General features: G+C 42.7%; 1 protein-coding gene across 5 annotated transcripts in view; it reads right to left on the reverse strand.

The window, feature by feature from the left end:
• Positions 1-5,806, reverse strand: part of FAM120C (family with sequence similarity 120 member C) — a 147,521-nt gene extending 141,715 nt beyond the window's left edge. For all 5 annotated transcript variants that reach the window (XR_014075777.1, XM_081565457.1, XM_081565456.1 and 2 more), the window contains exon 1: positions 5,045-5,806. Coding sequence is in view for 4 of the 5 variants with exons in the window: in XM_081565457.1 (XP_081421583.1) it covers positions 5,045-5,767 (723 nt within the window). In the remaining variant the exon portion in view is untranslated. The remainder of the gene's footprint in view (positions 1-5,044) is intronic.
• Between the last annotated feature and the right edge of the window lie 9,358 nt (positions 5,807-15,164).

Below are 15,164 nucleotides of genomic sequence, written 5' to 3' on the forward strand. Positions count from 1 at the left end.
TAACAAACACATGAAAAGATGCTCAACATTGCTCATTATTAGAGACATGCAAATCAAAACTATAATGAGATACCACCTCACTCCAGTCAGAATGGCCATCAAAAAGTCTACAAACAATAAACGCTGGAGAGGGTGTGGAGAAAAGGGAACCCTCTTGCATTGCTAGTGGGAATGTGGCTAACAAACACATGAAAAGATGCTCAACATTGCTCATTATTAGAGACATGCAAATCAAAACTATAATGAGATACCACCTCACTCCAGTCAGAATGGCCATCAAAAAGTCTACAAACAATAAACGCTGGAGAGGGTGTGGAGAAAAGGGAACCCTCTTGCATTGCTAGTGGGAATGTAAATTGATACAGCCACTATGGAAGACAGTATGGAGATTCCTTAAACTAGGAATAAAACCACCATATGACCCAGCAATCCCAGTCCTAGGCATATACCCTGAGGAAATCAACACTGAAAAAGACACCTGTACCCCAATATTCATTGCAGCACTATTTACAATAGCTAGAACATGGAAGCAACCTAGATGTCAATCAACAGATGAGTGGACGAGGAAGCTGTGGTACATATATATAATGGAATATTACTCAGCCTTAAAAGGAATGCATTTGAGTCAGTTGTAATGAAGTGGACAAACCTAGAGCCTATTATACAGAGTGAAGTAAATCAGTAAGAGGAAATATATATACCATTTTCTGACTCATATATATGGAGTCTAGAAAGATGGTACTTCTTAATTTATTTTCATGGCAGCAGTGGAAAAACAGACATACAGAACAGACCTTGGACATGGGGAGAGGGGAGGAAGGAGTGAGATATATGGAGAGAGTAACATGGAAACATACGATACCATATATAAAATAGACAGTCAATGGGAATTTTCTGTACGACTCAGGGAACTCAAAAAGGGGCTCTGTGACAATCTAGAAGGGTGGAATGGGGAAGGAGATGGGAGGGAGGGGACATGGGTGTACCTATGGCTGATTCTTGTTGATGTTTTACAGAAAACAACAAAATTCTGTAGAGCAATTACCCTTCAATTAAAAATAAAGTGGCAAAGAAAATAATAATCAGGAGCCACAGCGGCCACTGCTATACTGTATTCTAGAGAACAAAAGCACAAAATGGCGTATGCTCTTGGTCAGATTTCTCAAACTTTATTCATTTACTATCAACATGATTTCTGCAACATCCAAGTTCTGTTGTTGTTTAGTCGCTAAGTCATGTCTCACTCTTTTGCAACTCCATGGACTACAGCCCACCAGGTTCCTCTGTTCATGGGATGTGCCAGGCAAGAATACTGGAGTGGCTAGGCATTTTCTTCTCCAGGGGATCTTCCCGACCCATAGATCAAACCCACATCTCCTGCATTAGCAGATGGATTCTTTACCACTAAGACACCAGGGAAGCCCCTCCAAGTACTATATCCAAGTGCTGTACCTTAATACTTTTCTTTAAATCAATTTACTTTTTAAAAATTGGCCTCATTCTAAAGACTTATACCTATGAAACTACGGGTTTCATGTGTTCTACTTTTTTGTAATATATATACACTAACCATTAAAACAAAGTATTCATACCATTAACCACCCCACATCATCTTTGAAACCACATTATAAAACTGCTTTATGGTTGCTCTGAGACCCTTGGGAAGAGATTAGGTAGCGATTTGTGGTTTTACTTAATTTTTCTACTACTGGCAATGATCACTTACAAAGGTTTGCAGAACATACAAATGAAACCAACCAAATAACAAAATTCATCCCAGTTATATGTAATACTGAATATTTTCAAGGGAAGTCCTAAATTGTTTAAACCTAAACAGACAACCCAGCAATTTATCTTTTATTTAATCCCTCTAACTCTATTTTCTCTATCACAAATGAAAGTCAGATTGGGAATAAAGGCCGAACTTGTGACCTAGACTCAAGAACAGAACCAAGGGAAGGAGAAATACACTAGTGGGTTTTGGACTGAATCACTAGCATTTCAGTCAAAAGAAATGGAAGGCATGCAAATCATTCAAGTGAAAAACTGTTATCTTCAAGACAGTGAAACACCCCCCTGAAAATGCAAACCACAATCAGTTATTAACCAACACCTTTCAAGTTTGTGTTAGAAACCAAGAAGTTCTCCATCACTCCAACAACAATCACTGACCAGAACCAGGAGAGAAAACTTCAGTCACTGATTACATCTACAGATAATTTATAGATGCAGTTTGGAGCCAGTCTTAAATTCACCATATTAAGAGCCACACTACACACTTTTAAAGTCATTCCTACAATGCATTCTATTAAGATCACTAACCTTTTCATTGAAGGAAAAAAGATATCCTGCACCTAAAATAAACAAGTTATTACGGAGACTATGAAAAGATCAAAGAGTTGTTTATAATCTAGCATGGGAAACAAGACATGTATTTTGCAAACAGTAGTGCTTATGACTACTGAGAAATTTTTTCCCCAACATTTTGTTACAAAAAACTTTAAACATATAGCAAAGTTGAAACAATTTCATAGTGAACATTAAACTAATCACAACTGAGATTCTACCATTTTTACTACATTTGCTTTACCACTTATCAATCCATCTACCTAATCCAAGATATATTTTTTATGAACTGCTGGGATTTTAAAAGTGAGCCTATGTGTAATGAAGCATCTTAGTAGGTCATTTTAGGGTTGCCTCTCAAAAATTTTCGCTGATGATGTGCAAGAACAAAAAAGTTGGAAAACCACAAACCCACAGTGTTCAACTACTCTGCCAACCTCTAATCAAAATCTATTCAGAGCTCAAAGGCCATTTTATGTCTCCACATCTGTGTCCACTCTCTGAATCATCCTTTCCAGACCTCTTCAAGGCTCAGTACCAATCTGTGAAACCTCCCTCAACTTTCACACTGTCAACCAGAATTAACCAATACTCCCTAGAGGGACCATATTTTCCAATCATGAGCAATTAGCTCACAGTATCTGCAACTTTGTTTTCAGCTTGTCTTGTTTATTAAAATCTGACCTTCTTGAGGGTAGTGATCCCCTTACTTCACTCTAAATCCTCAGCAATCAACATATTACCTAGCCTATAGGTACTCAATGAATAATAACAAACAGCCCCAAACATGTCTTTACCCAGAAGCCAGAGAAGATTTTAGTCCAATATGGCAATGACTTAATCTAACTGGCACTTTAGAAAGCTTCATCTTAGAGCACTGTTGCTAAGAGCATGAGCTTTGGAGCCAGATCGCCTGGGCATGTATCCTAGCTCTGCCATTTATTGCCAGGTGACTCTGGGCAAGTTTCTAAACCTCCTGTGCCTCAGTTCCCTAATTTGAAAAACAGGTAATACTGTTTCACAGGTTATTGTGAGGATCAAATGAGATAATTTTCATTTGATAAAGCACCCAGATTAGCAGCTGGCACACAGTGAGCATTCCATCAACCTTAGTCACTGTTGACAGCAACCAAGTTAATAATGACAATGAGGTAAAAAGTCCTTAAAGATGGAGTGGTAGCAGTGAAAACAAAGTGGAAAGAATGGCCATGAATGGACAAACTACTGAAAAAATGCTCAGTCAGGAAGGCAAGCAAATGAGAGTCTGATACATACATTTCTCTCACTTTGTATTGAGATAGCTCATGATTGAACTTTTTAAAAAAAATATTAAAAACAGCTATAATCTACCCAGCCTAGGCACATATTAGATGCTGAGCACAAGAAGTCTAGCATGACTGGACTCTAGCCACAAGCTGTATGACCACTGCAAGTTTCTTTATGCGGGTCTTTCAATCTCTCTGCTGAGACTTTCCCCTCATTACTCCACCCAGCACCATTTCCTTAGTTTATGATTTCAGTTCCACATCCTGTTTTCTGACTGTGTGCACATCCCCAAGAGCCTTGGTTGGGGAATAGGTTTGTGGTTTCGTCCTACTCAACCCTGTACTACTTTTTTTTTTCCTGCCCACCTCCTTTAATTCTCAAGTCTTGCTATTCCCTACACGTAGGAACTTGAAACCTAAGAGTATGGGAAAGCAACAAGGCAATAGCAGTTGTGCCAAGAACTGGGGGTGCTGCCAAGCTGTTCTCCAGGCCCCATATGCAGTGACCCCATGCAGAGATTAGACTGGCCTCCATGGGGCCTCACATACTTGATATTCCCATTTGCTTCTGCTCGCTTGCTTTCTCTTCTTTAAAGAAGCCTCTTCCCAAGCCTATAAGTAATTCAAATCCAATTCATTCTTGAAGACCAAGGTGAGGTCCAACTTCAAGGAAGCCTCCTCTGAGCATTTTAGCCCAGAGATCGCCCCCCAACACACATACACCAAACAAGTACTATACTTACAATCTTTACCATAAAGCGTAATCACATAACACATTTATACCATTGAATAAATGTTTCATGTGTGTATTTTGATTTTCCAAGGGCAGGAACCATGTCTCACATGTCTTTTAAACTCCTTACTCTTAGTGGGTTAATACTTGTTGAAAAGTGAACCAATCGGTTTGTTTAGGCTAAGGAAGGATGAGATAGAAACAAGTTGAAATGAAAATGGTTGAATGGACTGATGGGTGCAAAAGCAGCAATGGTTCAAAATTCGGGTAAAAGTTGTAGAAAAAGGGTGTTCAATCAACATGTTTAATCTGCTGCAAGGTTGGAAAGAGACAAACAGAAGAAGGATGTCAACTGGAAAATTTGAAAAGAGCATTTCAGCTTGAGGCAGAAAACAGCAGGAAAAAGATGGGGCTACAAAAGAAATTCTGCTAAAACCAAGAGATAGGCCAATTGGGTAAAAGGGGTTATTGGGATGACATGGGTAGAGAGATGTGGTTTATGTAGGTGAGCGAATCGGTAGGGGGTGGTATGAAGGGTTGGGTAGATGGATAAAATGATCAAGGGTAGTTAGGCAAGTGGGTTAACTGACTGGGCGGTGAGTGGGTAGATGGGAGAAAGGTAAGTGGGTGGGTGGTTAGGTGTTTAGTTGGGAGGGAATAGGTGTGGGGCGAGTTATTTAAGATCCGGCCCCTCCCTCACCTTGACCCGGAAGCGGATGAGTGCTAGCCTCACGCAGTGGCTCAGGCAGGCCGGTGGCAGGAACCAGGCCCGAGGAGGAGGGGTGCCCTTGTTGCCCACGTGTCCCACGATCAGTTGCGCTGTCTGCCGCTCGGCCTGGCACCGACGGCCCCACTCGGCCAGCCGGTCCTTGCCCAGGCCCCCGGGGAACATGACCACCAGCTCCAGGCCGTCGCCGCCGGGATAGGCACAAGCCTGACAGAGCGCTGACAAGTAGCCCAGCATGGCGTTCCATTGGCCGCCACACACCCAATCCGTCTGGTAGCCGCCATAAAGCCGCGGCAGCGCTGAGCCCGCGTCCACAAGCACCCGGGCCCCGGGCAGCGGAGGGGGCGGCGGCGGCGGCGGCGGCGGCGGTGGCGGCGGCGGCGGCGGCGGGTGCAGGCCGGGGTGCGCCTGGCCGTGATGGTGGAAGTGGTGAGCGGGGTGATGGTGCCGAGTCGGCCCCGCACCCCCGGAGTAGGCACCCAAGGCGGCGGGCGGGAATGGCGGTTGCTGAGGCGCGCAGCCCCTGGCGGCGCGTGGAGCCCCGGGCGCTAGGGCTGCCGTAGGCGGCAGCTGGCGATGCTGGTGCTGCTGCTGCTGCTGGCGCGAGACCGTGCGCGCGAGTTTGAGGAGGTCCACGGGCACCACGGCCCCGGGACAGCGCTTCTCCAGGAACTCTTGGAAGCCCTGGACGCCCATGCTTCGTCGGTGGGCAGATGAGACAGCGGCTGCGCGAGCAGGCTAGGCGGCGATCTGGGCGCGAAGCTGGGGGCGGGCGCGTGCGCACTCCGCGGGGGGGCGAGGGGGCGGGGAAAGGATTCCCGAGGGGAGGGGTGAGCTAGAGAAGGAACGAGGGCGGGGTGAAGAGGAGACCTCTGACTGGATTTGGGAGGAGAGAAGAGTCAGGAGAGGCTGGGAGGATAAAACCGATGACAGGCTCTAGTCACTTCTTTTTTATCCCTCTCCCGCCGCTCTTCACCGCTTCAAAAGGGGTAAAGCCTTTTCCTGCCACCTCCGGGAGCCATATTGCCTCCTCTTCTCTGTGGTACTCGCTTTCTAGCTGGAGGCGGGGGTGGGGGAGTAGCGGGGGCGGGGCAGGGAAGCGGGGCATCTTGGGAGTTGTATTCTCTTCTAAGGCTTCAGGATAAAGAGTTGGAACTAAATTACCACCCTCGTCTACCCTTGTATTCACTAGGTATCAAGGGGCGGGGCGTGATAAGCGTTTAGGATTTGCTCTCCAACTCTACATCCACCGAGTTGCTTCAGGCTGTTTATCCCCTTTCTCAGGAAAAGGAGTTTGGGGGGTAGTGATGCATCATGGGAAAGGAAGTAAAGTGGATTATTTTAATTCAGCTTAAGTATTATAAGATTCCCAAGGAGGAAGAATTTTCCTTTGGGGGAAGGGACTAACGTGGGTAGCAAATTATTGAAAAGGACACAAATGAAAGGTAAAAATGATAACCACCAACATTTCTGTGAGACCTTGATGCTGGGAAAGATTGAAGGCAGGAGAAGGGGAGTACAGAGGATGAGATGGTTGGATGGCATCACCGACTTCAATGGACATGAATTTGAGCAAACTCTGGGAAATAGTAAAAGGGAAGCCTGGCGTGCTGTAGTCGATGAGGTTGCAAAGAGTCGGACGTGACTGAGCCACTGGATAACAATAACAATATAATCTTGGGTTGTAAAATAACCTTAGTTCTGTAATAATCCACATAACTTTTAGCTAAGGTAATTCTTTGAGGAAGAGTTTTTTGGCCCCAGTTTATGAATAGTGAGATTTACATTATTTATTTGCCCAAGGTAATGCAGAGACAAAGTGAAATGGGATATCCAGTGTTACTCGGGATCTCTTTGTTTAGGGAGATAAGCATCAACACAAATTAAACTACAAGTTGTACCTTTCTGGTACTCTTTGAGCTACAATGTCATATAGTTAGGACATTTATTTGCAACCACTATGAATCAGTTTGTTGGGGAGCTCTTGGGAAAACAGCAGTAAGGGCTCCAATTCCAGACATAATTGTAAGGAAGGGGGATCCCTTCCAGGGTCTGAGAGTGAGCTCTTGCTTAACTCTTGGAAATGAATTGTCTGAGGAGACATGTGCTGACACAGCAAGAGGCTTTATTGGGAAGGGGCGCGGGAGCAGAGAACAATAGGGTAAGGGAACCCAGGAGAAGTGCTCTGCCACATGGCTCGCAGTCTTGGAGTTTATGGTGATGGGATTAGTTTCCAGTTTGTCTTTGGCCAATCATTCTGACTCTGGGCTCTTACTGGTGGTGTGTGACTTGCTCAGCCAAGATGGAGTCCAGTGAGGATGCTGGGAGGTTGGTAGGACATATGAAGTGGCATCTTCTCTTTTTGACCTTTCCTGAATTCTTCTGGTTGGTGGTAGCTTGTTACTTCCATGGTCCTTACCAGGATCTCCTGTTGTTAAGATAACTCATGCAAGTGGCTACTATCTTGCCTGGCCAGGGCAGGCGGTTTCAGTTTTTCCCCTAACAGTACAGAATCATCTTTTGAAAAATCTATTTTCAGCATTCTCCTTGGTTGATTATGATATTGTGCCAGTCTTCTGGCTGACTAGCTTTTAGAGCCCACTGTTTCAATAGGAGGAGGGTAGCAAAGAAGATTCATTCTGTTCTGTGAGTAGTAGTCAGATCTGGCTTGGAACTTAATAGAAGGCAGGAGATAAAAGCAGGCTAAATAACAACACAAAAGTGCAAAACCCAAGAGTAGTCCAGGTGAAATGAAGTCTGAGAATAGTGTGTGTGCATGCTATGTTGCTTCAGTTGTGTTTGACTCTTTGTGACCCTATGGACTGTAGCCTGCCAGGCTCCTCTGTCCATGGGATTCTCCAGGTAAGAATACCGGAGTGGGTTGCTGTGCCCACCTCCAGGAGATCTTCCCAACCCAGGAATGGAACTCTTCCTGCATTGGAAGGTGGGTTCTTTACCACTAGCGCCACCTGGGAAGCCCGAGAAAAGTGTGAAAGTGTTAATTACTCAGTCGCGTCTGACTCTTTGTGGCCCTGTGGACAAGTAGCCCATTGAGAAAAGTGTATGGGGATGCAAAAGCTGAAAAAGACTCCATAAAAAAAAAGAAAAAAAAGCTGTCAGACTCCATAAAGAAATTCATCATAAAAGACTAGTGGAGATAGAACAAGCCAGACTGGAAAAGAATAAGTAGATGTTGAAGCAATGCATATAAATAACTCTTGAGAAAACAAGCAGTGAAAGAGAGAATAGTGGCTTGAAAGGATGGCGGATGGAAAGAAAAGAGGTTTTTCTAGTATAATGGATACCTAAATGATTGTCTACTCAGCCCTCCTTTCCTAAGAATTAACTCTCTCCCCATTTACAGTTATAATAAAAACTGTCATGTTAACCATAACCATAGCTGACTGGGTCAAAGGCAGATAATGAATTCAGACTGGGTCGATCAGAATCTCATTCCCTAGAAATTTGAAACTGGACCAGAGAGACGTTTTTCTTGAAATGTAAATCTTGGAAGCTATCAGCAGTCAATTTTCCCATCAGATGAACAAAAGTAAAAGATGCTGGTCTGAAGGAAGGGGAGAAAAATGCAGACTCAGAGAAGAGATGGGAGATAGGAAGGCTTCATCATGTTTAAGTCCCAGGTTTTAGGTCATCCTTTAGATATTCTTGTCCTTGGTTTCTCTGAAGCAATCTCATATCCTTACTATTTTTAAGATAGAATTGAATTAGAAACTACTCATGACCAAAAAATATTAATTCAAGAACTGGTACCAGAAATGGGGTGTGCCAAATTACAAACCCTAAACTGTGGGACTGGCAGCGATTGGAGATCTCTTGTATCATTAATTGGAAGTTTGTATTCTGTTATTTGGCAGTGAAATAGTTGCTTATTGCTCTTGAGACTCAAAAACAGCAGCCCTTCTGCATGTATCAAGAGTTTGGCAACTGTTGACGGTCAGATATTCATGGGCTTTCCTGACTTATAGTAGTAGAACTCTGTTTCACTTCAAATATTTCACTAATTAGGAAACTGGCATCCAGGCAGTTGGAATGAGGTTATCTATATAAGATTCTTTACCATCTAAGCCACCAAGGAAGCCAAAGCCCCCAGATGTGGAGATCTCTTCCTCTGTACATGCATTCAGCTGAAATGCAAGAGAGAGTGGGTAAGTGTAACACTCCCAGAGCAGATCAAAAAAGAGAAGCTTCAAGTCCTTTAATTCAGCCTACTGTTTTCTATCTGTGCTCTGAACTGGACACCTTGAGCAGAATGCCAGGGAGAAGGAGGCAAGTCCTTAGGTACAGAGCTAAGAAACAGAGCTGCAACAGAATGAGTCAGGTTACTCTGTTTAGCAAATCCAAAGATTCCAAGTGCATAAGCTGACTAGATTCTTGGCACTTATTAGCACTGTGAGTCCCCTTAAATGAAATCAACAGGCAGTCATATGAGGTTTTGAGGAAATTGTAACACTAGAAAATCATATCTAGTCAACAGCGACCATGAGCCAGCAGTGATTCTCAAAGTATGGTACATGGACTAGCACATCTGTGCCTAGGATCTGTTAGAAATGTAAGTTCTTGGACCTCACTCCAGACCTCCTGAATCAGACACTCTTAGGGGTGAGGCCAGTAATCTGTGGTTTGTGTGTGTGTGTTCAGTCACTTCAGCTGTGTCCCGACTCTTTGCAACCCCAAGGACTGTAGCCTGCCAGGCTCTTCTGTCCATGGCATTTTCTTGGCAAGAATACTGGAGTGGGTTGCCATGCCCTCCTCCAGGGGATCTTCCCGACCCAGGGATTGATCCTGTTGCCTGTTTTGCAGGTGGATTCTTTACCTGCTGAGCCATCGGGGAAGGCCAATCTGTGATTTAAGTGGTGTCAAAGATAAACAAAGGCTGACATTAGTTAAAGCAGTGAGAACAGATTTTATTCAGTTACTGACAGTAGGGGAAAGAGCAGAGCTCCATTCCATTTGTGCAGAGGTGACAGCATTTTAAAGGGAGAAGGAGGGAGGAGGAGTGAGGCGGGGCTCAAGTAGAGGCAGGAAAGGAAAATATTACAAAGGGCTGGCCAATGTAAATGCAATTAGGCTAGCTGTGTCTGCTCATTGGCAATTATTGAAGTCACCATTATATCCTCCCACAGTTCCTGAGAGAGAGAGGCCCTAGCCTTCATAATGATTACATTTCAAAGGATTGGTCCTTGAGACACACGCTGTGGAGTTGTAGGAGATACATATACATCTCAAAGGGACAGGGGAAGAATTCATAATTGTAAGCCCTTTTTAGTAAACACTCTTAAGAAAGAGAGGTCAGGAGTCTATTGTCAGAGGTCGGCTAGAACAAGCTATAAATTCTTTTTACAGCCCCGAGCTTTTCCAGATGAAAACTGGGTCATCCCAGAGACTCTTAACATGTTAACATATTAGAACATGTTAGAACATGTTAGAACCGGACATGGAACAACAGACTGGTTCCAAACTGGGAAAGGACTATGTCAAGGCTGTACATTGTCACCCTGCTTATTTAACCTATATGCAGAGCCCATGATGAGGAATACCAGGCTGGATGAAGCACAAGCTGGAATCAAGATTGCCAGGAGAAATATCAATAACCTCAGATATGCAGATGACACCACCCTTATGGCAGAAAGCGAAGAACTGAAGAGCCTCTCGATGAAAGTGAAAGAGGAGAGTAAGAAAGTTGGCTTAAAACTCAACATTCAAAAAACTAAGATCATGGCATATGGTCCCATCACTTCATGGCAAATAGATCGGGATGGAAACAGTGACAGACTTTATTTTATTGGGCTCCAAAATCTCTGCAGATGGTGACTGTAGCCATGAAATTAAAAGATGCTTGCTCCTTGGAAGAAAAGCTATGACCAACCTAGACAGCATATTAAAAAGCAGAGATACTACTTTGCCAACAAAGGTCCATCTAGTCAAGGCTATGGTTTTTCCAGTAGTCACGTATAGATGTGAGAGTTGGACCATAAAGAAAGCTGAGCACTGAAGAATTGATGCTTTTGAACTGTGGTGTTGTAGAAGATTCTTGAGAGTCCCTTGGACTGCAAGGAGATCAAACAAGTCCATCCTAAAGGAAATCAGTCCTCAATATTCATTGGAAGGACTGATGCTGAAGCTGAAACTCCAATATTTTGGCCCCCTGATGCAAATAACTGACTCATTGGGAAAGACCCTGATGCTGGGCAAGGTTGAGGGTAGGAGGAGAAGGGGACAACAGAGGATGAGATGGTTGGATGGCATCACCGATTTGATGGATGTGAGTTTGAGCAAGCTCCAGGATTTGGTGATGGACAGGGAAGCCTGGTATGCTGCATTCCATAGGGTCACAAAGAGTTGAACACAACTGAGCGACTGAACTGAACTGAACTGAGAGACTGTGACTTAGAAGGCTAGAAGCCAAGGTTGGTCTAGTCTCTTTAGTACAGATGTTTGAATGGATTGTTTGTGTTGAGAGTTTTTGCAGGTTGCACTAGTTCTCCAGATGATTCTAATGTACTCTTAAGTTTAAGAATCACTGCTCTTCTAGAGCAAGCCCAAGGCCTAAGTACAGACTGGTAAAGCAAGAAGGAGCATCAATATAACTGACTCTCATAAGTTTTTCTATACCTGTAATTTATTTCCTTTCTTCCTTCCTATCCAGGTGGAAATGGTGTATACTCGGACTGGTGACTGGATAAAGGTGTGCCCCTTTGCTTTCCTAAAAGGAAACTTTGTGGTTAATCTAAATATTTCTCTATTATTGCATGTTAGATCTATTGGTGGCAGTCAAGTTATAAAGAGGTTGCAGGATCCACATTTAGATTGCACTGAACTAGATGAAGAAGGGGCATGTCCATGCCATGTTGTTGCTCTGGATGCAGTAGCTGCATGTGACTGGCAGTTATCCATAGATTGTTAGGTGTGGGCATTTTCGAATTGTAGATGTGGGGAAAATGGCATATGTGTTTATGGGGCAGTCAAAAGGAGGACTGTATGTAAACATCTATTTTGTCTCCCCTATACCCCTTTGCTACCCTTTTCTCTACCTTACTGTCATGGTTGCATCAGGAGCCATTCTTTATGTGCCTTCCCAGAGAATTTGGGATTGAGCTGGAGGAGGAAAGATGAAAAATCCTGGCTGCATTTCAGCACCTGATTTATTTGTTCCTAAGGGCCATCTGCATTATCCTTGTGTTTTGTGAGATACCACCACCAAGTTTATAATAAATTCCTCTTTTTGTTTAAGCTTGTTCAAATTGGGTTTCTGTTACTTAAAAACATGAAACATATATAGCACAAGAGAAACTTTATGCTAAACATAGGCTAGAGTAAACAGAGGCCAAAGCCCCGAAAGTAGAAAGGGACAGTGAATGTCACAGAATAGTGGTTAAAGTATGTGCTTTGGAGCTGAGATCTGGGCTCCAAAACCTGTTCAACCCCTTACTTGCTATATAACATTAACAAGTTATTTAACCTCTTGAGCCCTTAATGTATCTGTGAAACATAGACTCATTAAGTTTTCAACAGATTTATTTGGTACCTACTATGTGCCAGGAATAACACTTTAGTTAAGTTAGTCACTCAGTCATGTCTTGACTCTTTGTGACCCCTGGACTTTAGCCCACCAGGCTCCTGTCCATGGAATTCTCCAGGCAAGAATACTGAAGTCAGTTGCCATTTCCTTCTCCAGGGGATCTTCCCGACACAGGGATTGAACCCAGGTCTCCCACACTGTAGGCAGATTCTTTACCATCTGAGCCACGAGGGAAGCCCACCATGTGCCAGGAATAACGCTAGGCTGGGAGTAGAGTTCTCAAGACAGTCAAGGAGCTTAGAAGGGAGATGTTAATGATACTTACCTCAGAAGCTTGTGAAGATTAAATGATATATTAAAGTGTTTGGCACAGTAAGCACCTAACAAATCTTAATCATTAAAGTGAAAGGTAGAGAGAAGCATAAAGAGGTTGCATGGAGAGTTCACATTGGATTAAATCTTATCATCTTCCATCTAAGTAGTTAACTAGTTGTTTAGTTTCTGTAAGGGTCCCACTTAGCTTTCTTTATTGCCCAAATCTGTGGGGGCTGTTTGAGAGGCTGTAAGCTTATAATGGTAATAGGAAATAATTCATTAGAAAGTCTAATGAGGCTGCTATATTGCTTCTGTTTCTTGAACCAGCAATAATAGCAGGGAGGTCATTTGATTAGTAAAGAAAACAATGACTGTGGTTCTCAACCCTAGTTAGGTTAATATGATACTAATATATTATCTGGGGAGCTTTTTAAAACAATACTAATTAGAGGGATGGGGCCCAGACACTATTTTTCTTTTACATTGTGGTAAAATACATATAACACAAAATTTACCATCTTAACCATTTTTTAAAATTATTTATTCTAATTGGAGGCTAATTACTTCACAATATTGTAGTGGTTTTTGCCACACAGTTCAGTAGTGTTAAGTATATTCACTTTGTTGTGCAACCAAGGCACTAGTTTTTAAAAATACCTCCCTGGGTGATTTTTTAGTTTGCAAACAGGGAAAAGAACCTCTGAGCTGGAATGGAGAAATCTTACAATTACTGGTTAAATTCCTGAGTCTATTTCCTCATTTGTAACATGCATGTGAGCTAGTCTTTTCCAATTCTTCATCTATTTTATCCCAAAGTCCTCTTCCTATTCAGACTATCATCTATGCTGTACTTCATTTCTGTCTTGAGCTCCTGTCTTAAGACCCACCTTCTGAATTTCCTCAACTCCTACTACTTGAGCTCCTCCTAAATTCTTTAGTCACAGACTTAATTATGTAATCTCATTCTTTTATATAATGCTCATTAATGATGGCGCATTTTAAATGGATTTTATGGTGTTTTATCCTCCAACTTAAATATTTTCATCTCTGAACCTCACTTTACATCATCTATCATTGCAGCCAATACTCAATCTTTCCCCAGCAGACTTCCTGTTGACTTGCAGATTGGGTTCAGCTTTGTTACATCTCTATTACTGTTTCCTCTTCTCTTTAGTGATATGTAAGGTCCCTTCAGGAGTTGTTACTGTTATTTGAGCAAACCTACTATGTGCCAGGCACAATGCTAAGCCCTTTATGTTTTTTTTTACTTAGTCTCAAAATACCACCACTGAGGTATTTTTATAGATAAGGAAATTGAAGCTAAAATGTTAAGTAACTTTCCTAGGTTCACAAAGCTAGAATACAAATCCAGGTCTGCTGGACTCCAAAAGGCATCTGTATTAACTATAATCCGAACCAGGGCCCATTTCTAAACCAGCCTGATTTCCCAAGTGCAAGTTTGTTGTGAAAGTCACTAGAGATGTCTAACAATAAGGACACTTAGCAAATTTGGGACATATCTCATTTAATAGTCAAAACCACCTCATTTTACAAATGAGAAAACAGAGGTCTGAGAGGTCTGTGGATCAAAAAACCTGTGCTTGTTCCACTGTGCATCCTCCCTTTGTTGTTGTTTAGCTGCGAAGTTGTGTCTCACTCTTTTGTGACCCTAGGGACTGTAGCCTGCCTTGCTCCTCTGTCCATGAGATTTCCCAGGCAAGAATACTGGAGTGGGTTGCCATTTCCTTTCTCCAGATCTCCCCTTTAGGGATCACCTAAGAGAGAATACCTTGGAGTCACTGAATCATTAAATCAAGGTAACAGATTTTTAGAAACATTTTAAGAATCCTCATCTAATCTTGAATATTTCTGATAGACCTCTTATTCTGCCTCCAGGGCTATTTGCATAAATATATTGATGAGTCTTCTATCTGAATTATCAAATGAACAACAGATCTGACCTCATTTGACAGTTTCCCAAGTCACTGTAGTGTGGTAAATGAAAGATGTGCAAGGGAGATTTCCAAATGCACTTTTTTTTTCCTGAAGGTGGACCATAAACACTACCAATATGAATGGAAATACCCCATCATAAGTTTGTACAAAGAGCACATTTTGAATCATTGCTTGTATCATAAACATATGCATCTGATCATGAAATTATAAAACAAGCACTGGATATAACCTCATGTAAGATATATGAAGGACTTCCCTGGTGGTGCAGTGGATAAGAATCTT

This window comes from Giraffa tippelskirchi, chromosome X (genome assembly GCF_054371585.1).
Source record: "Giraffa tippelskirchi isolate mGirTip1 chromosome X, T2T-mGirTip1v1.2.pri, whole genome shotgun sequence".
NCBI lineage: Eukaryota > Metazoa > Chordata > Mammalia > Artiodactyla > Giraffidae > Giraffa > Giraffa tippelskirchi.